The sequence below is a fragment of the Cariama cristata genome, unplaced genomic scaffold, assembly GCF_000690535.1.
Source record: "Cariama cristata isolate BGI_N322 unplaced genomic scaffold, ASM69053v1 scaffold5176, whole genome shotgun sequence".
Classification (NCBI taxonomy): Eukaryota; Metazoa; Chordata; class Aves; order Cariamiformes; family Cariamidae; genus Cariama; species Cariama cristata.
Window position 1 is genome coordinate 71,374 of NW_009620330.1, and position 27,321 is coordinate 98,694.

The window sequence follows — 27,321 nt, forward strand, 5'->3', positions numbered from 1 at the left end:
GTCCCATCCTGCTCGCCCCCTGCCTCTGGCCCCAGAGGGAGAAGAGAGGCAGCTGGGAGATAAGGCTGGGGATTTCAGACTCTTGGCGAATCCTAACTGACAGAGCCAGGGCTGCCTGTTTTCCATCAGCCGTTAAAAACGCCTTGCTCGAGTGCAAGGAGCATTGCTGCCAGGAGAAACAAAGCCAGGCAAAGGCAGCTGAGGAGGACCCTTCCTCAGAACCATTAGCACGGACCGAAGGTGCCATTTTGGAAACTTTTATTGCAAGAGAGGGCTGTTTGCTCTGAGCTGTTTGCAGAAGTGGTCTGCGGTGGGCTCTGAAGGCCAGGGCAGTTTTGATGCAGAGAAGCCTGTTTGGAACCTGCTCGGAGCCTGCTCAGTTCACACTGGTTTAATTAAAAAGTTGGTTAGAGGCAGTAGGACACGGGGCCAGCAAACAGGGAACCCCTCTGAAGTCCCTCCTGCACATTTGGCCAAAGGCTTTTCCTTCAGGCTGAGCCACAGGATGCCTTTCTCCACTGAGCTACCCCGGGGCCCGCAGCGCTAGGGGGAAGGAGGGCTGGAAGCCTTGTGCCAGCGCTGCCTTCAGCAGCAGATGCTGCAAAGTGGCTTTTCCTCCCAGATCCCTGGTGTGGTCCTCCTGCAGGGGAGGGCAGGACCCCTCATGGGTCCTTCTCCATGGCATTCCCTTCCCAAAACAAGTGCCTTCCCAGGCACAACCACCTTTCCCTGCCCTGGGAATGAGTGGATGGGAAGCAAGGATGCCCCGGCACTGCTCAGGCATTCCAAATCTTGTTTGAGAGAGCTACAGCCAGTGCTCTTAGCAAATGCACTGCGGTCTCAGAGCTGTACCCTAGCGAGGCAGCCATCCATGCCTATGTGCAGCAGTGAGGCAATTAAAGGGCCATATGTTTCCTGTGAACCCCTATTAGCATCCTCTGATTGGTGCTGGGAATGCGGGAACTTACCACGTGGGAAGCTGCAAACCACTCCTGCTTCAGTGATGGGGCCAGAGCCGCTGTCATGGTAATTGCCCTCCTGGGATGAAGGATGCTCTGATAAAGTGCTTTTAAAGTGAAATTTCTGTGCTTTCACTGTTTCAATTCCCTCTTTACAAGCAGGAGTTTCTAGGGATGCTCTGCCCTTGCTCTCATTGCAAGCCTAAGGGGAAGCAGCATGTCCCAAAGCTGCTGTCACCACCTGGGGCAGAAAACTGGGGTGTCTTCATGTCTTCCAGCAAGTGGTGAGAACATCCACACTGTTCAAACAGGAGGGGATTTAGCCCCCATGTGAAGATTTCAGTTTTGATTTGCTGTTTACTCTGGAAACAAGAAATTGGGTGGATTCCAAATTGAAAGCTGTTTTCTCACCCAGAGGAAGATCTGGAGGGAACAAAACAGTTTTGAATACAATGTTCGTTTATTTTGCTTCTGGAGGTTGTCATTACTTGAGGAAAAAAAAAAAAAAAGGACTTTGCATCAAATATCAGTGATTTTCCTGTATTTCAGCACGATTTCAGAACATTTATCTTTGGAGAAGTTGTGATTTTCCAGGATTATTTTATCCCATGTCAGTGTGCGGCACCTCCTGGAGAGGACAAAAGTTGCCGAAACTTCTGACTGTGTTTTGATGGCACATATAAAAAGTTTTAGCATCCCAGCTCAGTATTTTTGGTGAGCAATCATTCAGCCCCCAATTTTTGTCCTGGTGTAAGACTAGCACATGCAGAAGTATTAATTGCACCCATCAGCCTGTGCCAGGCCAAACCTGGGGAATGTTTTTTGTCTCTTGGGGCCAGTTGCCAAATCTCAGCAGCATAGGCATTTTTTTGATGTATCACTATCTTGATGCAGAAAAAGCCGTATAGGAAAGTAGTTATTTTTAAAATAAGCCTCAGGAAGGTGAAACAGGCTCGTGTCTTAAAACATCTTTGATCAAATGACCCTGTATTTCACCCTGGATGTCAGACTAGAGCAATTTCATGTGTTGATCTTACCATGTTTCAAAAGTTGGTATTAGTACAGGGACCCTGTTATCATTTCAGCTACAGAGCCACCATCACTTCTCTGTAATGGAGAACTATGCAGCCATCACCTCTCCCAACAGCTTAACACCCTCTGAGATGGGTTTGTACTGAGGGACATGCTGGGAATAGGGTCAGAAATGGAGTCAAGCGTGTGGGGATAGGGGACAGTGAGAGTGGAAAGATCCAAGAACATGAGGAAAACCAGTTTTTCCTTTGACTGTAGGAGGCAGAAGGGACTTTGCAAGCAAGAAAGCTGATGGTATTTTTCTGTAGAGCTTTTCTCATTGGAAATTCAAGATAATTTTGAACGAAGGGAGATGAAAACTGAAAAAACCACCTTTTTTTTTTTAAAAAAAAAAAAAGAAAAAAATAGATACTTCTTAGTAATAGCTCTTGCTTACAGCGACCTCGAGCGTATGTTTTTCCCAGGCTGTTTTTCTGATCTGCCTCGTTCCTGAAAGCCTTGGCAGCAAACTGAAGTAGAAGTTTGTTTAACTCATTTCAGTGCAGAAACCACCTGCCACCCTCCAGGCTCTTCGGGCTGCACAAGAAATTAACAGTAGCGGAAAGTTGCAACCAAGAGTAATCACTGAGAACCATGCCGATAAATGCTTATAGCTGAGCTTTTGCTTTGGCATTGGTGATCTCCTGATTTGGAAGGACTTTCTGGTGTTTAAAGCTTTGCAGTGGTATTTTTAGCCACCTGTGCCGTATACGTTACTACTGTATTTCACACTGTGGTCTTGCCTTCACCACTCATCTGCTGTAGGCACTGTGCACCCCCCATGCCACCCTCACCCACCCTGCCTGGCTGAACACGCATTTTTTTGAGCAGCTGTTGCTAATGGAGCATCTTCTTCATCTGTGACTCGCTTAGAGGTGTGAGCCCCAGTGGAGGTAGACCCCAGTACGCTGCTGCTGTTCATGGCAGAAGTGACAGTTTACTTATGATACTGAGTAGTGAGGACAAGGACTGGCTATGGAGAGTTGCAACAGGACCTTATGGGACGATGTGACTGGGGAATGGGAAAGCAATTGGAATTCAATAGACCTGAGGTGATGCAAATGGGAGAAAACGACCTCAACTTCACACACACATGCACAGAGATAGGCTGTGAATGGCCCGATGTCTCTCAGGAATGAGACCTTGGGGCTATAATAGGTAGCCCAGTTGGTACATTGGTGGTTAAAAAAGAATTTGGACATTGCAAATTATGGGAAAAGAGTAGAGGATAAAATAGTGAATGTTGTTATGCAGCTTGCTTGGGATATGAGAGAGGTTTGTGCAACCCTAGAGGTCATGGAGAAGATGGATGGTGACCGAGTGTTCACTGCCAATGCAAGTGTGAGATTGCATCAAATGAAATGGCAGCAAGCAGCTTCAAGGAAGAGGGCAGCAGTTTCTTCATGCGATGTGCAATTATACTATGGGGCTTTGTGCTGCAGGATAAAATGGGTGCAAAACATTTGCATGGAATAAAAAAATGACTGGGTAACTTGGTGGAAGAAACATCCCACAAGGGATGTTAAATACAAAGAGTGTGCCTCTTAGAAAGTCCCTGAGCTATAAATTGTTGGAGACTGGGAAGGTATTGTGGGCAATGTGTGTGCCTGGCTTGTGCACCGCTCCTTGGGTGGTCACTGTTGGGGGAAGGATTCTGGTGACAGCGGACGTTTGATCTGACTTGGTACAGCCACTCGCACCTTCTTATGTGATGGTGGCTAAAAATCCCCTTTGCATTCGTAAGACTCCCTGAGTGGACCCTGTTCTGTGCTTGTGGTTGGGGACTAGGGAGGAAAGACCTCTCCCCATCTCTGCAGGCAGCACGAGCAGCAGCGCCTGCCTCCTCAGAGCCTTCAAACCAGCTGCTCCTTCTCCACTTTGTTTACTTCAAATTGTCATGTTTTGGCTTTGGACTCTGCAAAACCCTGAAGGGTGTTTTCTGGCAATGCTGCCAGGCTCCAGGCATCCCTGCCAGCCCCTGTCCTTGCTGCTTACCACTGCTCTTGGTTCTTTTCCAGGCTGCCCATCAGGGACGTTTAAGGCCAGCCAAGGGGATGAAGGATGCGTCCACTGCCCGATTAACAGCCGGACGACTTCGGAAGGGGCCACTAACTGTGTGTGCCGAAATGGATATTACCGGGCAGATGCCGATCCTGTCGACATGCCATGCACCAGTATGTGGGCTCTGGGCAACTGGGGAGGGGCTGCACACGTCTGGGAAAGGAGATACTCATCAGTCAAAGCACCAAGAGATGCTTAACAAAGGCATCCGTCTCAGTGGGGTTTTGGAGGAGGCTAGGGGGCTCAGAGCACCTTGCCCAGAGGAGCCTTGCAGTTGTGGGTCTTTCTTACCTTGGACCACTCTGCACTTGCAAACATTGCACATACAAAGAGGACAGAATTTGAGTTGTTTTGTGCTGTTCTAGGCAGTAGGATGACTTCACTCTGGGGCCATGCTGAGATGAGAAGACCTGCATGTTGGCACGCAGGAGATTAGTGCAAAGGCCAGGAATCAGAAATGCTTCAAAAAATAACTGGTGAATTTTGCCAGGGATGCCACATAATCAAATTAGCCTGGGTTAAGAGGACAGGTTTTGCTCCCGCTCTTGCCTTTGGCTGTCCAGCTTGCTCCGCACATCCCTGACACCAAGAGAAGCACCCAGCTCAGCGTGTGCCTGCTGCAGAGTCCTGTCCGGGGATGGGGAAACGGAGGGGGTGCGGTGGGTCCTGTAGTGATGAGCAGGGCTCTGGCTCTTACACCTTTCTATCTATTCCCTTTACAGCCATCCCATCTGCCCCTCAGGCTGTAATCTCCAGTGTAAATGAGACCTCTCTGATGCTGGAGTGGACCCCGCCGCGGGACTCGGGGGGACGGGAGGACCTGGTATACAACATCATCTGCAAGAGCTGTGGCTCCGGCCGTGGGGCATGCACACGCTGCGGGGACAACGTGCAGTTTGCCCCTCGCCAGCTGGGCCTGACGGAGCCCCGCATTTACATCAGTGACCTGCTGGCCCACACCCAGTACACCTTTGAGATCCAGGCAGTGAATGGCGTCACCGACCAGAGCCCCTTCTCCCCACAGTTTGCATCAGTGAACATCACCACCAACCAGGCTGGTAAGACACGGACCTATGTCTCCCAGCAGAGCTCTCCAGGAAAGGGAGGTGGTAGGCAGGGATCTCCTGGTCAAGAGGTGCTGGGTGAAACCCTGTGGGTTGAATGGGGCTTGAAGGGCAGAAGAGGTGGGATGAGATGTGGCATGGTGTCGCTTGCTCCGTAACACTGACGATGACTAAAGTGCATGGGCCTGGCAATTCCTGCATGAAACCCAAGCCTTGGGTGTGAAAAATATCTCTTATTTCAGTGAAAGGCGGGAGTGTGCCCCAAGGCAGAGCTACCCTCCCCATCACTGCGGCAGAACAGCTCATGTCACAGTCCCCCCGCGCTGGGTGCATGACTCTTTCTGAGGTTGTTGCCTTGGAGCATCAGTTGCATGCACCGTTGGTGTGTTGCAGACACAGCAGCAGTGCTCAATGCTGCTGACAGCCTTGCTGCAGCCCCTGCTACTGCTCCTCATTCCTGGGGAGGGAAGGTAAGACTAGCTCCAGCATTTGACACAAGCAGCAGTCTCTGTTCTGACTGCAGAGAAAGCCAGGACAGGCCGTGAAAGCCAAGGGAAGCTTCACAGAAGAGGGGCCGGGAGATGGATATGTGGGATGACCACCTGGAAATCTGCTCCAGGTCCTGTGTCGCTGCAGAGACACCTTGGTGAAGAAGACTAAGCAGCAGAGCTGGAAGGGTTTCATTCAGGGTCTCCAGCTCTGTGCTGGCTTGGCAGTTTGCTATGCTTCCCCTGTGCAGGGTGGTTTTGTTGGGGTAAGGGACATGTCGGGGTGGCTGGTAGTGCTGCTCCTGGGAGATTCACCAGCAGCCCCCAGGCAGCAGCTGTGCTAGTGGTAGGATGCCCCGCAGAGCTGCTGGTCAGGGGCTGCTCTCCCCAGCCCACCTGGAAGCCATCTGGAGCTCAAGCAACAGACTGGGGCTGGGGCTTTGCTTAATCCAATTGCACAGTGGAAGCATGCCAATAAGGTACAAGCATGTGTGGGAGCAAGCAACTTTCTGTGGTCCCTCTGAGCACTGCAGCAAATGTGTGGGGTTGTGCAAATATGTCCCAGGCTGCCCTGGACACTACATGACCTTCAGGACCGAATTTAGCAATTGTGGATGATTGCATTTCCACTGAATTGCCTGGAGACTGTGCCGTGTGCAGGAGGTGTTTGGTCTGGGGTAAAGCAGCAGCGGTGCAGACAGGCATCACTTGATTGGGCATGCAGAGCAGAGACAGAGGTAACCTGCAAAAATGTCTTGGTTACACATAAACCAGCAGAGTGACCTCTGATCTTAAGTTATCTTGGGATCTGCAGTGTCACAGTGTTTTCAATACTGTATCAGAAGCCCTGAAGGCAGATTTAGCAGAGCATTGAACTGTGATTTGACTGCGAGCAGGAACACATCCATGCACGATGAGGAGAGAGGAACTGGTGTGGGATGGTGGTCTGTTGAAGCTTCCTTTACAGAGATGGCTGATGAAGACGGAGTGGTTGCAATGCTGCCTAGGGCTGGGAAGGGGCTCTGCACACCCCCCCCAGCATGGTCTCGCGCTATAGACGAATTACTTGGTGCTCTGATTTTGCACTTTACAGTTATATGGTGTGTTTATAGCGCCTGTGGCTACTTCCACCTTAGCAAAACCAGAGATCTGAGTTGCAGGCAAATCCTTTTCAGTCTCCTGGATCCTCCTCCTTGTGTTTTCCTTGTTTGACACTCCTTTATTATCAGGGCTCACACTTCTCAGCCTATGTGATGTCTCTCTTAATGTATCTATTCATTAGCACTAAACAGTAACTGTCTGCTTGCTAATTCCTCTGTAATTAGAGGCTCTGAATTCTTCTGCTTATGCTTGGCACGGCCTGGCAGCCTTGATGTAGATCATTAGCAGTTGGTAACAGAAGCTGCAGACACAAAGGCAGAGCTGGGACAGGAGAATGGAGGGTGTTGTGGGGAGAGGAGAGCGTGCGGAGGGAGGGGACGGATGACCCTGGAGAAGTAAGGATTACAGCCTCCCTCTGCCTCTGCTCTGGGTTGAGCAGCCAGCTAGCGCTCCATCCCAGGCAGAGCAGAGGACCAAATACATGATGGGGTTGTGCTCCTGCCACAGATGGACAATGGCCTCCCCGCAAAGTGCCCACCACGCTGGCCTTTGGGGACCTCCCAGCCCTGAAGAAAGCAAGGCAAAATCTCCCTGGTTCAGCCAGGCATAAATGGAGCACTGTTGAGGGACCACCGCCTGTGCTTGGTTGTTTCGGGACTGAGGAGAGATGCCACATCACCAGCAGCATCTTTAACCTTAAGGTATCATAAATTCTTCAGCATCCCAAGAAAAAGCTGCTATGAGAGAGTAAGAAAATGATCCCTGTAGAGCAACCAGAGGGCAGGTACTGAGTGTGACCAGAAGAGTGGCACTGGGGAGTGTGATTGTATGGTGACCATCATCCCAAAAAGAAAACTTGAGATCAAAGAAGGTGACACACCATTCACCTTCTTGTTCTCCCAGACAAAGATGGCCGCAGTCATTACTGTTGTACCCTTCTCCAACAAGGTCTGGATTTCACTAACATTGGCCTTTACATCAACATAACTTATTTTGCTGTTGTGTTGTGGTAGCAGGACATTTCTCCTCGTATAGACACAGGCAGCGGGTAGCTTCCCTCAAGGAAAAATAAGGGGTAATTACACCAAGCTGAATCATCCTTTCTTGCTATGAGGTGGCTTTCCAGAACATGGATCGTCCCTCAGCTCTTTGTGGAAACATCTGTATTCTTCATCATAGTTTTTTGAACTAGGTGTTGTACCCAATAGCAGGTCTACTGCAGATAAACCATTTTCCTTGCTGTTCTCACTGTTCCCTTTACACACCCAAGTGTAAAGTGCTACCTCACCCAGCCATGTGGGCAGCTCTTGCCTCCCCGGTGGCTTCTGTCTTTGTCCCTTCAGATGCTGCTTCCCTTGATGCAGTCTCCCATTCTGCAGGCAAGACCTGCATTTTGGTTTCCAGGCACAAGCACAACCTTACGATCGCTTTCATGGGCTCAGCCATCAAACCATGATTATTGCTCTGCACAGAAGTTGTCATTCCCAACACTGCCATTTTGTACACTTTATGAACGATTTGTTTTTATATCGTCTCCCAGATCTCTAATAATTTTAAGGAGAGGTGCTGCCTCCACTGTGCTGGACACATGTGAGTCCCCATTGAGTGCCAGCCTTGTTTAAAACCAATTTCATGTGTTGCAGATGATGCTTATGCTGAGCCCAGTGTCTCACATACTTTAAGTCTGTGCATTCTGCTGAACTCCTGAGTTCATGAAAAAAATCAAGACAGTTGGACAAGAGATACTTCCACAGAGTCATGTTGCCGTGCCTGATTTGGGCCACAGGATCACATCGGGGTTTGTGGAAGGGACATCTAGGGTCTCTGACTCACCCTCCTGTTTGCAGCAGGACTGTCACCAAGAGTAGATCTGCTGTGGCTTTTTCTAGCCGAGTCTTGGAAAACTCTACCTCTCTGCTAACCTGTTCCAGGACTCTGTCAGCCTCCTGGGAAAGATGTTTTTCGTAATTTCCAGCCTGGTTTGTGGCTTGTGCCCCTTGTTGCACCACATGCCTCTGCTGGGAAGAGTGAGTTTCCACTGTCTTTTAATGGAACTCTGAGCAGTTGTAGCTGCGATTAAATTCGCCCATAACATTTTCATTAGCAGGCTCAGCCAGCCCAGCTCTCTCCATGTGCTCGCTCTGTGCCCCAGGCTGCCTCAGTCACCCTTGGCTGGATCCTCTGCAGTTCCTCCTGGGCCCATGGCCTTGTGTTCTGCATTGGCCAAGTTGATGCTGGCCTTAGACTACCCAGGTTGATGCTGACCTTAGACTACCCAGGTTTACCCTTTGCATTTCACTGTAATGTTGTCATCTTTTCAGTCCCACCAACACAGCAATCAGCAGTCCAGACACCACGGTGCAAAGAGGAGCTCCGAGAGACAGACCACCTCTCTTCTTAGGAGAAGGTTGGTTGAAAGAGAGCAGCCAGTGCCAGCCCGTGCTCGGAGGCAGTTTCCTGGACCTTTCTCTTGCAATGAGTGTCCTAAAAAGACCAAAGGTGTTTAACCTCCAGAAAGGCAGGTTTTGTTAGAACAGGAGGTGTGATGCTTCCCTTTTCAAAGTATAGAAAATTAGAAAGGACCAGGACTAGCAGAATAGAAATAAAAAGAGCCTGGAATAAACATCCCCTTCCCACCACCTCCTTGCACCCCAGTCAGTCTTCAGCCAACTTGAATTTACCCCTTCCAGCAAACTCTGCGTGATCCCCACTGCCTTCCTAGGAAATACCTTTTGTCACCTCTGAGGCCAGGTTGTGTTTTCTCTCTGCTCTTCTCAGCAGGCTTCTTCTTGACCTCCAGCTCCATGCCGTACATCTGTCTCCCAGGTCACCCCCCCACTTGCCTGCCTATCGCACCCTGCAGCTGAGTGGCACTTCTCCCTGAAAGCTCAGCAGCTCTCCAAGGAGGGAGATCCAGGACTTGCCATCCAATACAGCCAGTCCTGTCTTAAGGGAGCGTGATGTGGCCAAAGAAAACAAGCCTATCACGCAGAGTCCGGGTGCCACCAAAAGCCTTTTTTCAGCCATGCCAGAACAAAAGATCAGTGCCAAGAGGGTGGTTGAGAGCCATGCCAGCATCCCAAGAGGGAAGGCGCAGGAGGGAAGCCAGAGGTCAAGGAGCTGAGCGTGGCCCCGCGCTCGGTATAATGACACTTGACTAATTGAAAGCCATGCCAGGCATCAACCCTCTTGCTGGTGACAACATGCAGCCCTTGCTTGCTAATTTGTGGCCATTCTTTGGGGAGGATCAGGGAGGGTGGAGAGTCTCGGTGCTGCGAGGATTGCAGGCTCCATCTGCACTGTGGGCAGGCTGAGTGCACCGGGAAAGCCACCGAGGGAAACGGCTACTTGGGCAGGGATGACTTAAATAGCACATGGGAAGGGCGCGTCTTGATAACAAACTGTGGCTTCTGTGATCCAACAAGGGAGGAAAAAGCCCTGGGCTCTGGGGTATCCAGAGACAAATTCAAGACCTCCCAGTGATGGGGGAAAGAGAACATCCAGATTTTTGGGAACATGTCCCTTTTGTGAGAGAGTCTTGTGTCACATGAGATAAGAAGAGAGGATTAACTCTGATGTCAGAGGCTCTTGGCTGCAAACAGAGCCATAAACAGCTAATACAGTGTGAATACCGGCTCGTGTGTGACACAGGAAACCAGTACACTTTCCTAATAAACCCATCAGGAGCAGCATCTGCAGCAGCAGAGTTTACTGGCACAATTTCTCCCTCTCTGTGGATCCAGATAACTTGTTATGATTATTTGCATTATTACTCTGGGTGGTATTTTACAGCAGTGTGTCGCAACATGTGTCCTTTGGCTGGGGAGATGTGCATCTCACACCTGTGCACCAAGTTCGTGCCAGGCATCATTAGGGTTTGAATTTCTACTTCGTGGTGACTGTCACAGCCCAGGTGCTTGCATCCCAGCTAGGCAGTGTCTTTTGTACAGGGCTGTCCTGACAAGACTCAGAGGTGCCTGTGAGTTCAAGGACAGCTGAATGTTTCAATGATCCAAAGCAAGCACGTAGGCCGTGGCTCTGCTCTGCTGTGACTGAGTCCAGTCTGGTCCTTATGCAAAGGCTGGGGACTTCAGCCATGAGCGATGAAGCACAGGCGAGACATATCCTAGGAAGTGCAAAGCACCTGAAGGGAGGATTTTTCCCTCACCTTCAACCAAAAAAATCCCTTGCAGCCATGGTCCAGGGAGCATGGAGGGGTCAGGGGAGGAAGGGCGATGAGACACAGGAGTGGAGCCAGGGTAGCAGACAAGGTGAAGGTGTAAGGTTGGTAGAGACTAGCACTTCTAACCAGTCATCCAGGTTGCTGTTTGCTCACCACATTAGTTATGCTGCAGGCTAGACCGAGAGAGGAGAACTGTATCGCCACAGCACATGGACTCTTGCTTTTATCTTCTCGCTTTCGTTTTCCATCAGAAGATCTTGCTGGCTTCCTCCTTCAGAGGGATGCACAATAGTGGCCCTTGCTGCTCCATACACAAGCAGGGAGTCATGGCATCTCCTGCTCTGTCTTGTGCTGCTCTCAGCTTTGCCCTGAGCTGGCTGCAGTCAGGAATTACTTGTCTGTGAAACAACCTGGGAAAGTGTGTGCAGAAATCACCTCAAAGGGCTGGAATGAGCTTTCCAGACCGTAAAAGGTATGAATGTCTATTTCATGATGCCTTCTAGTATAAAAGTAAAAGGCAGGAGATTGTAGCATCTCAGCATCTCAGATCTCTCATCCAACCTCCCACCTACAGCAGGACTACTGCCAGCACTACATCAGGGCAGCCGTGGCTTTGGGTAGACAATTATTAGTAACCCTCAAAGGCAGACATCTGCCCACATTTTCAGTGACTTGTCCCAGAGCTACACAACCCCTCTGGTGAGGGAACTTTTCCTGATATCCAACCTGTACCTCCCAAGCTATGATTTATAGCCTTTGCTCTTTATACTAAGTTAAAAAAGGTTCAAGCCAAGAGAAGTTTTAAATCAGCCTGCATATCAATTATCCTCACATTCAGTCCTGTCTTTGGCTAAAGCATCTTTCAGAAAGGCAACCAGTCTTGACTTGAGACATCAAGAGGGCCCATCAAGTCCTTGTACACGAGTCTGTGTAGCTTGTTCTTGCTTTTTTTTCCCAATGAGATCACTGATTTTCTAAGGAAATGAAGTGGATTCTGCCTTTCTGGACACCAGCAAAACATTTGATTTGGAAAACTACTAGTAAAGGTGGAAGTCTATCCAGGAACTGCCTAAATGAGAGACTACTACCACCCAAATGGGGAAGCATGAGGCTGAACTGAGGTGACTAACTGGGGTCCATGAGAAGTAGTCTCATACTTTTTGATGTTTCAAAATCTGGTAGGGTATTTCTTGTGCAGAAAACTGACACAGACATTGTTAGGACAGAGGAGGACCGTGATACCTCCAGGAAGATGCTGAGAGGTGGAATAACAGAATCAGGGTAAAATTCAACAACAGAAGGCAGCTGAGGAGGAGCTGGTGGCAGATCATGGGAAGGGAACAACTCTCCAGTATAAAACCTAGTGGAAAAACAACACATGCAATACTGCGCTGTATCAAGCAAAGTATGTTCACCAGCTGTAGCAAAGTCTCACTAGCATTGCACAAGGCTTGGATGGAGCTTCGTACGGTCATTGCATGCACACCTGGTTACCCACATTCAAGACAGCTGAACTGTGATGGTAGCAGGTAGAGAGAAAGGCTGATAAGGTGAGCAGAACACAGGAGAGCCCACATGAGAGAGGAGACCAAAAAGGCACTGTGTTCAGCGTTGGGGAAGGGGATTTATTTGCTGCCTGTAATGACCTGCTGGGCTGGAGAGGCACCAGAAAGGGAGAAGAGTTATTAAAGTAGAAGGGCAAGAACAGATGGTACAGAGCGGCTGGTGATAGCATTTAGGTGGAAAAGCAGAAATTTTCTGAGCTGTGGAGTCATCTCCCACGTGGAGGAGCCAGGGCAAAGTCTGTTTGCCTGTGTGACAGAGCAAGCAGGAGCATGTCTGCTGAGCTACCGTAGGACTATTCCTGAGGTCCCTTAAATCCCAGGTTTCTTCTTTGAGTGGCTTTACTGGATGTGTATCTGTGACAATTTGGCCTGCTCGCAGGCTCCAAATCCTCCTGAAACCTTGACATTCCCATGGCTGCTTCTCTTATCCAGCATTAATAGCCAGACTTTACCCTCCCCATGGACCTACGTAACCATCCTGGCTCTGCAGCCCTTCTTCTCTCCCTTTTCTCTTTCTGTGATCCACAGCTCCCACCTTCAACCTGACTGCCTCGTACACGGGGCCGTTGCCACCAAAACCTGATGCGGCTTGACATTTGCTGCCCTCCTCCTCTCACTTGGGCACCCAGCCTGTTGCCTTCGCTGCATCCCCCCAGCTTGCAGCAGCCGGCAGTGAGTGCCCAGGAGGGACCCTGCCATGCCCAAGTCCCTTCTCTGCCCACTGGAGACCATCTGCAGCCAGGGCTCCCAGATGGTAGGAGCTTTGTCAGCTGCTGGCTCTTCAGGACTCCTCTTCCCACTCCTGCAGTGGGCAGTTGGGGGGATGTTGGCAGAGCAGGGAGGGTATGGGCTGCACTGCTAGAGCTTTCCTAGCAGATGCTCTTCTCTGCCCGCTACCAGCTCTGCGGGCTCCTCCACCTGCTGACTCCCAGGCTTCCCTGTTGCATAAATTACTCCATGAGTTTGAGCATCATTTTTCCCACACCTGCCTGGGGCTTCAGAAATGTGTTGCAAAGCAACTGGAGCTGACTTTAGGCAGAAAAAAAAAAGCCCATCCGTGATGGATGGGTTGGAAAGTCCCTTCTGGTGAACCAGTAGTACCTCCCCCTCTCCCCACAATGTGCTGCCATCCCTGCTGCATGCGCGTGCTGGGAGCTGACGCAATGGCTCAGGAGCTCACCTTTTGCTTTCGTGTTCAGGAGGGGTGATTTATCTTTACTGCTGCATTTGGCAAACACAGCCTGCCGTGCTAATTGCCTTGCCTGCTCATGAGACACTGAGTGCCGGCACTCGGGCAGGTGGAGATGCTGGAGGCAGGTAGGCAAGGCTGCAGACACATGGGAGGCCAGTTTCGGGGTCACAGTGCTGGAACAGCTGAGCATACACTGAGGGGGGGATGCTGCTCAGTGGTGTGTTTAAGTGGACTGTAATAGGTAGTTGTAGCAAATCGGGTTAATGCAGCTGGCTGGCCAGTTGTCCCTTGGTCCATCTTGGAATCTCTGTGACTTAGTAGTCCCTTCTGTGTGTAGGATGTTAAGTCTGTCTGACTCGGTTCAGGCAGGAAGATCCTCACCGTGCCTGTCTCACCGCAGCCCAGTCTGTGTTCATCACTGCCACTGGCAAGTGTACAGTAGGCTGCTGCATTGGTAGGACTGGGCAGGAAATGCTCTTTCCAAGAAAATACCCTGATATTTCCAAAATTTCCCCCCACACAGAGGGATGCCAGCCTAGTGGAGTCTACCGTGAAAGAAAGCAAGGGAACAAGTTCAGTTTCAAATTAGCAAGACTCAGTGGGTCCAAGGGGATGGATGCTCTGCAGTAGGTGTCATTCTTTCAAGAAGTATTTCTTTGGTCTGTTTTCTGTGTTTGAAATTTTAAAATCAGTATGTTCGTAAGAACAGTTTTGGTTGCAATTAATTGGCACTTTCTGGGAAAGTACCATTTTATTGAAAAACTAGGGGGCAAGCTGGAGGGACAGAGGGCTGGCTGCTGCGAGCGTTCCTGCCTTCCACCAGCCTTTTGCTGATGACATTGCCTTGATCTGGATCAGATGAGGTTTCCATGTGGAGAGGGGGCCAGGAGGTGAGGACGACCTTGGCACTGAGTGACCCCAAACATGCTCCTGTGGGCTGCATGATGGGATGCCTGGATTCTCTGGAGCACCTCCTCTCAGTGCTGAGAACAAAGTCCTGCCCTCCTCCATGGGCAGGATGGCAGCATGAAAGTGAAGGCTGCAAACTCAATTAAACAAAGAGCATAAAGACAGCCAAAAGCCTTCATCTGCCTGGGCCAAGTCACTGGGCTTGTGGCATTAGGAACTGTTTTAAAGGCTGTAATCTACACCAAAGCCTTCGTTGCTTCAAATGGGGCTGGAGCCAGGACCAGCTTTGGACTGCCTTGCTGTGATTTTAAGATTTTCCAGCATTTGTAGTTACAAACTCAAAGAGCTGGAGGCTCGGCCCACTGGGAAATTTTCCAGACACTCGACACACACAAACAGCATGAGTACCAGCCTGATGGGGCCACCTTGCCAGGAATCTCGGAAACAAAAACCTCACAGGCTGTGAAATACCAGTCTTCTAGAGCTCTAGCAAGTCCAGTGAACTTCCCAGACCTGAGGCTTTTGCTGCTTTGAGGGTAAATGCTGTTTATTAAAGAGCCCTAGTGCTGTCATCCCTATAACATTGCGTTGCTTTCCTCAGCTTCTGCTGGAGCTAATTGATTTCAAAAGTATGTGGCTCCTGAACATGCCATCACAGAGGAGGACACTGGGAAAGAACAAATGTTTTAATAGTCCGAGCAATAGTGAACCCTTTTGGCAGAAGGGAGTCACACACAGAGAAGTGCTGGTGGAGGGTCTTCTGGAGTTCTCCAGCCTGACCTCCCATGCAGAGCAGGGTCACCATTCAGGGAAGGTCAGGAAAAGCTTCCCTTACTCCCTTCCTCACCCAGGTATTCCTCACTGTGGTGCTTTCAGTGCTTACGTTGGAGGAAGGCATCTCAAATTCAAATCCATTCTCCAGGGGGGCCCAGGGAGTAAAAGCCTGTGATGTTTAAATGGCAGGAGAGAGCTTTACCTGGAGAAGTGAAAAGTGGAGAAGGTTTTAACCAAAGAAGTCAATTTTCAGTTAGATATCTAGAGGCATTTGGACTCTGAGCTGAGTAAGAGAACAAAGAACTGGGGCCTTGATGGCGGGACCTGGACTTGGGGACAGCTGGACCATTGCACAGTGACAGTCACCTGCTGGCGACTGTGTGGGACTGGCATGCCTTGGGGCAAGGAGGGAGGGCTGATTTGGATTAGGCGTCCCTTGGGTGAGATATTGGTGCAAGACATCCAGCTCTGCGGGGAAGTGCAGAGTGAGTTGTCCTGGCTTTCCACTTTGCCCATGCTTGAGAAACAGAGATCACCTAAGACCCACGTGCCTGTTTCACCTGCCTGCAGCCTTGCACGGAGGCTCTGTGTGCGCTTGCCGTTTCAAACACTGTTTTTCAGGCACTGCTGGAACCTGGCTCCCAGCCTAGATGTCACCAGGCCCTGTGGCTTCAAGGTCGGGGAAGCCCTTGCTCCATGACTGATCACAGCACCGTCCTCACCAACATCATCCTTTAGTCTCACCAGAGTGAGCTGCTGGTGTTGTGCAGGGCTTGAAGTACAGAAGGAGCTCTGGGACCTCCTAGGAGCCCTGTACTGAGGAATTCCCTGCTCCGGTCCTATGGGGGATTCTGTTCCCCGCATAGTTCCCCATGTATTGGAGCTACCTGGGTCACCAGGCGAGGCTGAGACCCTGAGTAAGGGCAGTGGGAGAGAAGCTTGCCCACTTACCCCAAGGTTTTCAAGTCTCTCTCTTTGCCACATTTGCAGGGCAGTTGCAGCCATCCACTGCCAGATGCTCTGTCAGCAACTTTCTCCCCCACATCTCCCCGTTTACTGCCCTGTCCCATGGCCTCTGGACTAGCTGGTGCCTTGCAGCATCATGGTGCATTTCCCTGCCACTCTGTCTTCAGCTGGGGGTCACACAGTTAATCCTGACCCCGGATCGCAGCCCTTGCTGCATGAGGGTAATTGAAAATGCCAGAATTCCCCACTGACCCTCCTATAATAAAAGCAGTTCCCCCCGTCCAGTAACCTGACACTCCAGGGACCGAGATCTGTCGGGAGGGCACTGAGGAGATGCTGGAGAACTCCCAGCTGTTCACCTCTTTTTTTTCCCTTGGGTAATTTCAAAGTGTTGCTGGGGAGAGGCTATGGGCCGGGTTGGCTTTGCTCTGTCTCTGTCGTGAGTGTTTTCCAGAGCAAATGTTGACTCTGTCTGACATGAGGTGGGTTAGTGGTATTAAAGCGATCAGAGGTAGGGGTTTTCTGCCCGTAACCTGACTCTTCCAGCTAAGCCAGCAAAGGGATGGAGACACTTTGATGGTACTGGGGTCTCAGTAGTGCTGACCCACTGGCAGGCAAGGAGTGAAAGGCTGAGCCTTGCAGGACTGGCAGATGAAGGAAGGGGGAGGCTAGCTGCAAAATGGGGGGGGGAGATTGCAATTGGTAGTGTTTCAAATGTGTATAAAGATCATGGAAGAGAAGCTGTGGGAAGCTCCCGGTGTCCCCTGGCAGGGGGTCCAGAGGCTGGAGTCCTACCAAACACTCCAGTCAAACGGCCAGGGAGAGCTGCAGAAGATGCTGCCTGGGGAGTCTGAGACCCTGGGCTGTTCCCTGTAGCATTGCTCTGGCTGGTGGCGGTGTCTTGTCCAATTTTATTCCCTTTACAGCAGCAGTCCAGCTTCCCAGCCTGCACAGCATGACCTTCCACAGCTTTACAGCAGCACAGAGGCTCTAGAGGCTCTGAAGTGGCCCTGCAGTGCTGGGGACATTATCTGGTGTCTAGCTGGAGGTGGGCTTGTTTCACAGCATCGGATCACTGGGAGTCAGACCTACTAAAAAATGGTGGCAGCAGCCCCTGGCAGTTGTGTGGCCCAAGAGTCAGGACCTGACGCAGAAAATTGGCCTCTACTGTCAAAGCCTATTAGAAATATGATGCTTGTAGCCCTGATGGGTCCCTTGGGATGGGATGAATCAGCATGCATGAGGGACCGGATGGTGTCACAGGGTGTCAGGTTGTGTTGCTGAATGTCTGTGAGGAAGATGCCTGCTTGTCCTCCTGTTAAGTGAGTCCTGATACAGTCTCATGTCTTTATTCTTGGTCTTTGTGTACTGAAAGGTAGAGGTGGGATAGGAGGGAGGTCACCTTAGGATTTGAAAAAACAGGCCTGGGGGAAAGGTAACAGCTCCCAGATAGAAACGCTTGCTGTCTGAATAAAAGAGGAAGGTGCCCCAGCAGATGTCCTGAGGACCCCCGGTCTTGTTCGGCCACACCAAGAAAACCTGGTGTCATGGGGATGGGTTGGAGAGGGAAACACATGAGCTTCCTAAAAACATCTCTAAACAGTACAACTTGGAAACATAAAACCAAGGAGGAAAATGGGCCTATTTATTTGTCATTTCCCCAATACAATTCTTTGTTGTGTGATGACCCCCTGCTGCTGCTTGTCAGTTTTACCGTAATGAATTGCCCTAAGCTTTACATAGCAGTTTCACCAATTACACTAATTTCAGACGCATCTAGGATCTCTCACCCTGTTCCCAGCAGGACACAGGGGGTTACAGAAAATGTAGAAACAGCCTGGGTCCGAAGGCGTTTGGTCCAACCCTACATCAGCAGGGAGGTGCAAGGAGTGAGGGAAGCAGCAGTTACCTCCTCCCTTCCCTGAGCTGGGGTCATAGTTAAAAAAAACAGTGAAGGTGCACAACAGAAAGGGAACAGCAGCTCTGCACAAGCTGTCTGAGGACTGGACTGAGTCAAAGAAGTGTCATGTTGGACACAGTCAGAGGAGTATGAAACCTGAGTGAGTAGGTGGATGCTGTCTCTAGTTAAAAGAGATGGTTATGGGCTACTGAGGTCAGTTTTGAGGTTTATATTTGGAAAGGACATTAACAAAAAATTGGAAAAGGTTCAGAAGAGAGTCATCAGATTGACACGTGAGCTGATAAATCTGTGAAGCACTCAAGAAACTCAGTCTACTTAGGTAATAGAAAAGAAGATGAAAAAGAACTATTTTAATGATCTTTCAGCTCTTCCATAAGGACAAAATTCTGTTTCTAGACTCCTTAATTTAGCTAGCAAAACCAGAAAAGTCGCAGGAGCTTCAAGTCCATAAATTTCAACCTGAAAATAATATGTGCATTTTAGAACAGAGCAAGTAACCATGAGGAAAACCACCCAAGAGGCACAGTGGGCTTGTCGTAATTTGAAATACTTACAGAAAATGGGATATCTGTCTATAACATATGCACAAGGTCAACCACAAGCGTTTCAGCTATATTTAACTCACTGCCTGGGTTCTCTTGCCAGTCTTGTGCAGATGTTCAGATCTGGGTGTTACGATAGCTTTTCCCAATTTTCTGCAAAATTGACATGTTCTTGTGCTATCTCATCAAGGTGCCCTGGGTTTTGCAGTCAGCATGACCTTTCAGGTATTACTGCGATTAGAAAGTACCTATTTCGCTTGGAAAACTCAGATTCTTTCCTTCTTGTCTTCTTCCCTTTCCTTCTTTCCCTTAATCTTTTTTATCATTTTCAGCAGGCAATCCAAAAGAAGTAACTATTTGGTAGAAGTGGCTATAAGGCTATAGCAAACCTTAGGCTTAGCAATGCTACCATGATGGCCTTTTGTCCATACCTGAGATCAAGCAAATCTTTAGTTAAAGAATTCAAAGCCTCTTTTGGAGGGATCAGCAACGGTTAAGCTGCCTCTGCTGTGATGGATCTGTGCCACCTGGGGTTTAAGTTTCTCTTAGCGGAGACTGCTTAAGTAGCCCTTGAGGCTGGTGGGCATGGCGCTCTCTGGTTCCTTGCCCATAGTGGTATTAGCCTGCGTGTCACAGCATCCTCATGGAGCTGCTCCGTTAGGGGGAAACCTGGACATGCTTTCAGGCAAGGATATAAGCCTGTAAAGAGAGATTCACAGTCACAAGCAGGTTAAAATAGGATCCCTTTCCTGAAAAAGTCATCATTTCTTAATTATTTGGAAGTGTATGCTGAGCTATGAGAAGCTGCTGCCTCTTGTCCTTTGGAGTAGCTGCTCTGCCTCCATCTGCCCGGCTGCACGCATGGTGCAGAGCTGAGAGAGGTTTTTGCCCCATTCACCATCCTTGGGGGCTGACACAGAGATTTTTTCCTGGTTCACATGTCTATCAGCAGTAACTGCAGGTCAGAAAACAGAGCCAAAGCACCTTCAAGTACTCCAGATGATGTTCTATAAGACAGGGAGACTCTGCTGATGTGCCTGTTAGGGACTGTTAGCAAAAGCTGGAGTGACTTCAGTTTCATAATCAGGGCCCAGACCAAAAGTTTTGGTCACTTGTTCTTGTGGTTTTTTTTTTTGGGTTGTGGTTTTTTTTGTTTTGTTCTCTTTAGAAGACATGCTTTTTAAAATGCTAAATGTACTTCAGCTAGAGTGACTGGGAAGCAGGAGATGGTGGGGCTTGTTTACAGTAATGTGGCAGGGAAAGATTGTGCTTTATGACCAAAAGTTGTCATTTTGTTTCTGGAGATCATAAAAAAAGACTAAAGGGTACTAATACAGAGAAGCTGATAACTAGGGAAGCCCCATCCTTGGAGGTTTAGCTTTGGCTAACAAAATTCTACCTTCCCTGATGTGGTGTTGGGATCATCATGTGGCAGACAGGCTGGACCAGAGACTCCAGGGTTCCAATCCCACCAGCACTTCTGGGATTTGGTGCTATTGGGAACTGAAGGGTACAGTGGGAGAAGAGAACTCAATCCACAGGTGAATGTCTCCCCCATCAGCCTTCACAGCTCTGCTCTGTGGTTGGTGTGGAGGCATCTGAGCTTCTTAGTTCATCCCTTTCCCCAGCACGGTCCCTAGAATAGAATAGAATATTTCAGTTGGAAGAGACCTACAATGATCATCTAGTCCAACTGCTTTAGCTGGACATGAATAATGCACCTAAGCTGATTATCTAGGCCAGAAACACTGACCTGGGAGAGGCCGGGGCACCATGGTGCCCGAGTTACGTCTGTCTCTCTCGTAGACTTAGTCCATGACATGACCCTGGTATAAAGCACAGCCAGAGGAGGACAGGATGCCTCTCCTTGTCTGTTACCCTTTTGCTAGATTAGAGCATTTGTTGAGGATGTCTGTCAGACCCACCTCGACACTGGCAAGACCAACCTCAGGGTACATGTGAAGCATTGTCATCTGTGCTGTTCAAGCTGCTGCACTGCTTTTGGGAAGGTTAAATACTCATCGGGCTGAATAGCCTTGTGGCTCCGGTGCTTCTCTTGCCAAACTCCATTGTGACTTTACGTTTCTGCCCCAGTAGGTCTTTGAGTTTTCCTGGGAGACAAGTCAGTCAAGCAGGACATAAGATCCCTTGAAGGTGCCTGAACATGCTGTGTGGTGGGATTTGAGACCTTCTTGCCTGGACATGTCCACCTTGTGGCATTATGCCAGCATGGTTTGTGAGGACATTGCTGTTTCAGCTGTCATTACAGCCTTGGCAAAACTCAGTGGTTATACCTGTGTGTCCTTCAGGGAGGTTACGGGTATGTGGCGCTGCTGGCAAGACCTGAGAATGGGGTACATCTTGAGCCTCATCCTTCCCAAGTTTCCAGTAGCTGAGCTCAGACAGCTTCTTGCACCCTGTGTGCGCTGCAGAAAATCTGGACAAGAAGAGCTGTCGACACCCCTAGAGATTTACTGTGCAGAGCTGCCCCCAAGCCAGGGAAGTGTGCTCGGCTCCTGGTGGATTAAGGTAAACTGCCGAAGCCCCAAGCCCCAGCCTAGACAAGGGTCTGGCTGTGGTGTTGTGTGGCTGTGCCAAGGTTTGGGGTGAAGACTGTGGAAGCATCCCTCGCATCCCTTCTGTGCTTCTGCCCCAGAGAGGTCATCATGTGAGCTATGTCAGCTGCCTCCCCTTCTCATGCGCTGCAGATTTTATTGCAGTAGGGGACAGGTCATCTGCCTTTTTACATTAGTGGATTTTCATTAAGCTTGTTTTACACTCCAGTGGTAGTTTTGGGTCGGTTTATTTCTCCAGCAATTTGGAGAAGCCACAGGGCTCCACTATGAGGAATTCAAAGAATCTGAGGCCGTCCCAGATAAAGAGGATATAGAAAAGTGCCTTTCAAGGACTTGAATGATTCATTTTGCCTCCAAGTGACATAGGGGCTCAAGGGTTTCATCATGAAAAGTAAGTTTCCATCCGCTGTGAAATTGAAGCTCTGTTTATTTTTTGCATTGTTGCTGAACACATACACCTGGACACACCACCAGGATTAATCTGCTTACACATCCGTGGGGGTGACATCTCAAAGTGACAGTGGCTCTGAAAGCTGGGATGCTCCAAATCTGATCTCCTTTATGTGTTACAGGGAAGATCCCTTTTCCAGCATCCATTTTCCCTGTGCGTAGTAATCCAAACACCTTCCATGAATAAGGGACAAGCAGACAAGCCAACAGCTGAGGGAGTTTCTTTGGCACTGGGCAATTTGTGTCATTGGGTAATTGTCATCAGTTTAGCGACCATTTCTAACCTGGAAATGGTCCCTAAAGCACTGTTTCTTTTGTCACAAGGGAACAAAGAGGAGTCATGGTTTGTGGAAAAAGGTGACTGATCCCACAGGGCCAGGATAAATGCTGCCGGTGAATCTTTGGCTTTAGCAGTCCACCTGTACACTGGCCGGTCCTGGAAAGAACTTGGCACAAAGCAGGCTGGAAGAACAAAGACTTTTTTTTTTGGTCCTTTTTGCAGTTTGTTAAATCTTTGCTTTGAAATACCCAGAAACCCAAGGGAGGGAACCTATGTGTAGTTTGTTCAGAAACAACAGTTCAGGAAAGTCAGCTTAGATGTTTTGACACTTTCACCATCTTTGCTCAGCTGAGTTCATCACGTGTCAGAAAGTGTATCTCTCTCTCACAGCCTTTTCTGTTTGTCACTTCACCATGTCCCATGGCAGAAAAGCTCTTTCTACGTCGTAATTCAGGCAGCTCCCAAAGTGCTTGATGCTTCTGTCAGAGCTGGAGCACACCTTGTGATGAGAGTATCAGCAGGTAGCACTATCCCAGATTGGATGCTCTTTGTGCGCACTTTGACTTCTTTCATCTCCTTCCTTTTTAGCTGTTATATGTGTTAAATACTGCTGGGGTACCAAGCTCCTAGCACTCTGCCTCTGAAATTGCTCAGTGAAATTAGATAAGACTGGCAGGGAGTGAAAACCAGACAGGATAGCTATCCTTATTTTCCAAGTAGAAAATGACAGTGCAGAGGGATAATGTGGATTTGTACCAGGTCCCCCACGTGGACTTGGGGGCAGGGCAGAGCAGAGAACTGGAGCCAGGACCTTCCAGCCTTGGAAGTGGTAAAGAGTCAGAAACTCATGGGTCTTCACTAGCTTTGCAGCTGACTGTGAAGGAACCATTTTCTCCAGGGGATGAGAGCTGCCAGATACCAGCTGCCTGAGCATTTGTGTCGCTGTCCAGCTAGAAGCTTTTCCTTCTGACTAGACTTGAGAAAGTCACTCTGAGGTCTGGCTGACTCCAGTAAACTAATTTCAAACTCAGACATCCAGTCCCAGCCCATCCCTGATTCACAGAACTGGGAGCCTCTCTCTGCACAGGCTGTTGCCCTCACCTCTAGTGAAGATGTGTGACAAGGACCATGTTTTGTAGCATTGCAGAGTACTGTGCTCTATTAGCAAGAGCACAGGCAAAAAAAATTGAGGAGAGTGATTGTTCCCATCTGCTCAGCACTCATGAGGCCACATCTGGGGTACTGTGTTCACTTTGGGGCTCCCCAGTACTGCAGAGACATCAACAAACTGGAGCAGGTCTAGCAGGAGAATCACTAGGATGGGCTGGAGGCTGGAGCACAATACATGAGGATAGCTGAGAGAGCAGGGTTTGTCCAGCCTGGAGAGGAGGAGGCTGAGAGGCATCTAGCTACAGTCTCCCACTTCAAAAGAGAGTTTAAAGAGAAGACAGAGCCAGACACTTCGCAGAGGTGCACAGTAAGAGGACAGTAGTAACGGGCACAAGGGACAACAAGGGAAGTTCCAGTAGGACATGAGGAAAAGCTTCTTCCCCACAAGAGCGAGGCAACTGGGGACTGGGACTTAGAAAGCCTGTGGGATCCTCATCCTTGGACATATTCAGATCTCAGCTAGACGCAGTCCTGAGGATAGTGATCTGATTTTGAAATTACTCTGCAAACCAAACCTTCAGAGGTCCTTTCTGACCTATATGTTTCTGGGATTTTATTATTGTGCCTTTCCCTGATGTCTGTGATAACAACAACAGTTGCTGAGAAGATGCAATGGTGGAAGTTTCTGCCTATCCAGAGACACTCCTTTGCCCCAGGTGTAGAAAAAGTGCTGAAGTGGCTGTAATCATTCATCTCACCTGCCTCCTCCCCAAGATGCAGCCTATTTGCCTCATTGAGGCTCGTTAGATAAGCAGCACCTCATCCATTTGGTTCTTTTTTCTGAGCCAGACGAGGACAGGTTCACCGAGTACACAACTGCCTGGGCCATGGCTGGTCACAAATGGTTCACACACGTGGTGCTCTAGCTGTTATCTTTTGTAGCTTCCTCAGCATGGCCTGAGAAGCAGGAGTTGCCTTGCAGAAGCCATGTGCTTCCAGGTTGGCAGGCAGTGCATGGAAGTGGGAGAAGAGCCATCCCAGGGACCTCACTCCTACCCGGAGGGACTTCAAGCTGAGGAGCTTCCCCAGATGCAAGGCCAGCCATTGAACCTGTGTCTAAATCATGGGATGTTGCCACATCCCAGTTTTGTGGTGGGACAGGTCTGGGTGTATGCAGCCCCAGTCCTGGAACAGCCTGTATGAGTGTGGGATCTGTTCCCAGAGCATGTGCGACTCAGGTGTATCATGGGCTGTGTACTCATCTCAGTCCAGTCCAAATCCCTGCTGCAGGGCAGTCTGTAGCTTGGTCACATCTTTGTTCCAAGGCCTTTCTCTACAGAGTGAGAAATGTTTGTCTTGGAGATTTCAGATGTCCTATAAAATCTGTGTTGATGAGGAAGCAGCAAGCTCTGGCAGAACTGTCATGGTCCAGGAATGTTATCTATGTTTTATCTTAACACCAGCATGAGAAACTAATCTGAGGCATGGTAAATACGGGCCCTGAAGTGGTGGGACTGGGACATTAAGCCAAGAGCGAAACAGTGCTGTATGCCATGAAGCAAGGGAAGGTTTAAGATGATACAGGGAGTTTCAGACTAGTTGGTAATGGGGCTTGGCTTAACCAGAAATAGATGGAGGGATTGGTCTTTGGGAGGAGGTGAGGCTTTGGTCTCAGCATCTATTAGAATCATAGAATGGTTTGTGTCAGAAGGGACCTGCACAAAATTAGAGATTGCCAACACTTTGTTGAGGCTAACCTGCATTGCACCTTCCTTCAGGAATGGGGAAACCCAGGGAGGTGAAGGGAAATGGTGCAGCAGTGTGGTGGCAAATTTTGCTTTACCCATACCCAGCCCCTACTCCCATTGGCACACAGGCATTGAACATCCTGTGTGTGAAGAGTGGACCAGAAAAATGGCTTTTGCTGGTATACTTTGAGAGGAATTGCTCAGCTGTTAATTCCTTACAGTGATGTGCAAGAAAATGCTGCAGCAATGCTGGTCCAAGTAGCACAGTCCTACCACTGCTGTGTCTGCAATCCTCAGCTGGCATGGTTTCTGCCACTGCTCGTGATGCCAAGGGAAACCAGACTGGAGATGGGTGAGAGGTACTTTGCTTTGTGTGCTGCTTCTCCAAGCTGTTTCTCAAAGCTGTCAAATGAGTTGTTCTTCCATGAAATATTGAAAGGGTTGGACCTGGTAAAAGTGCTTCTGAGTGCAAACCTCTCTGCATCCATTTGTAACCAGGCCTGGCATGCAAGTGATCGGGAAGCTTTCTTGCTACTGCTTTGCAGCCCTCTCCTACCCCTGAGGCTTCACCTCTGCCCTGAAGCTGCAGAAGCAGTGAGTCTCTGCTGGCAGGTGTGCCAGGGGTAATGCTGTGCTGGAGTTAGCACTCTCCAAGGCTGGGCTGGCTCTGGGTGAGGTCTGGGATGGCCTCTAGACTGATGTCCATGGAGGCTGTGTTGGCAGTGCCGTCAGCAGACTGGGTGCAGGGTGGGCAAGGATACGTGTTCGTCTCACCGGTCTCAGATGCAGTGAAGTGGAGGCAGCATGGGCATCTGTGTGCGTTAGCCCCTCCAGCAAGGCTGGTATAATGCTGTGGCATCTGTGCTATCAATACCTGAGCCAACTGGATTAAAAGCAGTCCAGGCTGCTTGCTCACCTGCCCTGGTCCACAGCAAGCAGGATGAGAGCTCGTCAGAGCTTCCCAGGGACGTGGCAGCTCCATGCTGTCGTCCCTGCCCCATGGACTTGTTAGCACAGGTCCTTGGATGACAGTTTTCCCATGGCATGGCACCAGCCCAGACTGCACTGTTCCTACCTGGCCATGTGTCAAGCCACGTAGGCAATGCAGGGCAGCGCAAGGGGTGGACAGCTGGCTGGGTTGTCTGAGGAGCTGCTGGAAGGTCCATTGTGCTCAGTGGGACAAGTGGCGTCTGTGGGCGTGCTATTTCCAGGGCACTCTGACGAGTCGGGCGACTCACCATTGTCAGCGTGTCAGGTCAGGTTTGTGTTGCATGCTCAGGCTGCTGTATGCACCTCCCTTGATTGGCATGTGCACCTTGCAGACCCAGCACACCGGGGCAGAGAGGAGCTGCTTGCTTCCTATGTCTGCCTATGCCTTGTGAAGCTTCTCTATGCAAATGTCAAAGTACAAAACCCCCTGTTTCCCCGTAGCAAGCAGGGAGGATTGCATGTTGCTGGGCTGGTAGTGCTTTCTACAGGGGAAGAAGGCTGTGTTTGCTCCAACCCTAGGCTCGTTTTGCCTGGGAATGATCTGTTTTCTTGCCTGAGACACTGTCCTACCTGGTTTTTAATTACAAACTCTTAGTGAGCAGTGGAAACATTTTGTTCTCCCCTAAATGCTCTCTACAAATAGCAAAAGCCAGGATCACCTGACCCCTGGACAGCCCTGCCACTGCTGGAAGCGAATTTAGTAGCTCCAAATAGCAGTAATACACCTGCCTGCCTCCAGCCGGGGAAAGCGGGTCCTGCCCATGCAGGCTTCTGACTGGGGCCTCTCTCTTGCTCTCTCTTCCAGCTCCTTCAGCTGTGTCCATCATGCACCAGGTCAGCCGCACCGTGGACAGCATTACCCTCTCATGGTCTCAGCCTGACCAACCCAACGGAGTCATCTTGGATTATGAGCTGCAATATTATGAGAAGGTACTGCGAGACCTTGGCAGGGTTCAGCTGCAGGTTTCTGGGAGAAGAGATGGTGCAAAGCTTTGCGTAAGGGCATAACACCAACTGCAGCAGTTGATTGATCAGTAGATTACTTCTCTTGCTGCAGTTGGCCATGTGGGTGGTAGTGCCTGTCAGCTCTTTGGAGCCCAGCGGTGGTTCCAGTAACCTTGCATAGACACTCCAAGTGTGGAAAATATGCTGGTCTTTCGGGAGGAGCTCCTCTCTTCGCCTCTCCAGCACATGTGGCAGGTGGACCCATTGCAGGGGGAGCTGGGTAGCCAGGGTCCAGGGTCTAATTTTTCCCTTTCCCCTACTGGGGCATTAGTGGGGAACGGGGATGGTAGATAGCACCTAGTCCCAGGCTGGACCACACTAGCTGAGAGTCTTTGAGATTTTGTGTAATGCTATTCGTCAGTGCAT

At 49.7% G+C, this 27,321-nt stretch overlaps 1 protein-coding gene across 4 annotated transcripts in view; it reads left to right on the top strand.

Moving 5' to 3' along the window:
* EPHB2 (EPH receptor B2) overlaps positions 1-27,321 on the top strand; it is an 85,561-nt gene that overhangs the window by 34,018 nt on the left and 24,222 nt on the right. For all 4 annotated transcript variants that reach the window (XM_009701583.1, XM_009701582.1, XM_009701581.1 and 1 more), the window contains exons 3-5: positions 4,049-4,204; positions 4,814-5,149; positions 26,756-26,880. In XM_009701583.1, the coding sequence (XP_009699885.1) occupies positions 4,049-4,204; positions 4,814-5,149; positions 26,756-26,880 (617 nt within the window). The remainder of the gene's footprint in view (positions 1-4,048; positions 4,205-4,813; positions 5,150-26,755; positions 26,881-27,321) is intronic.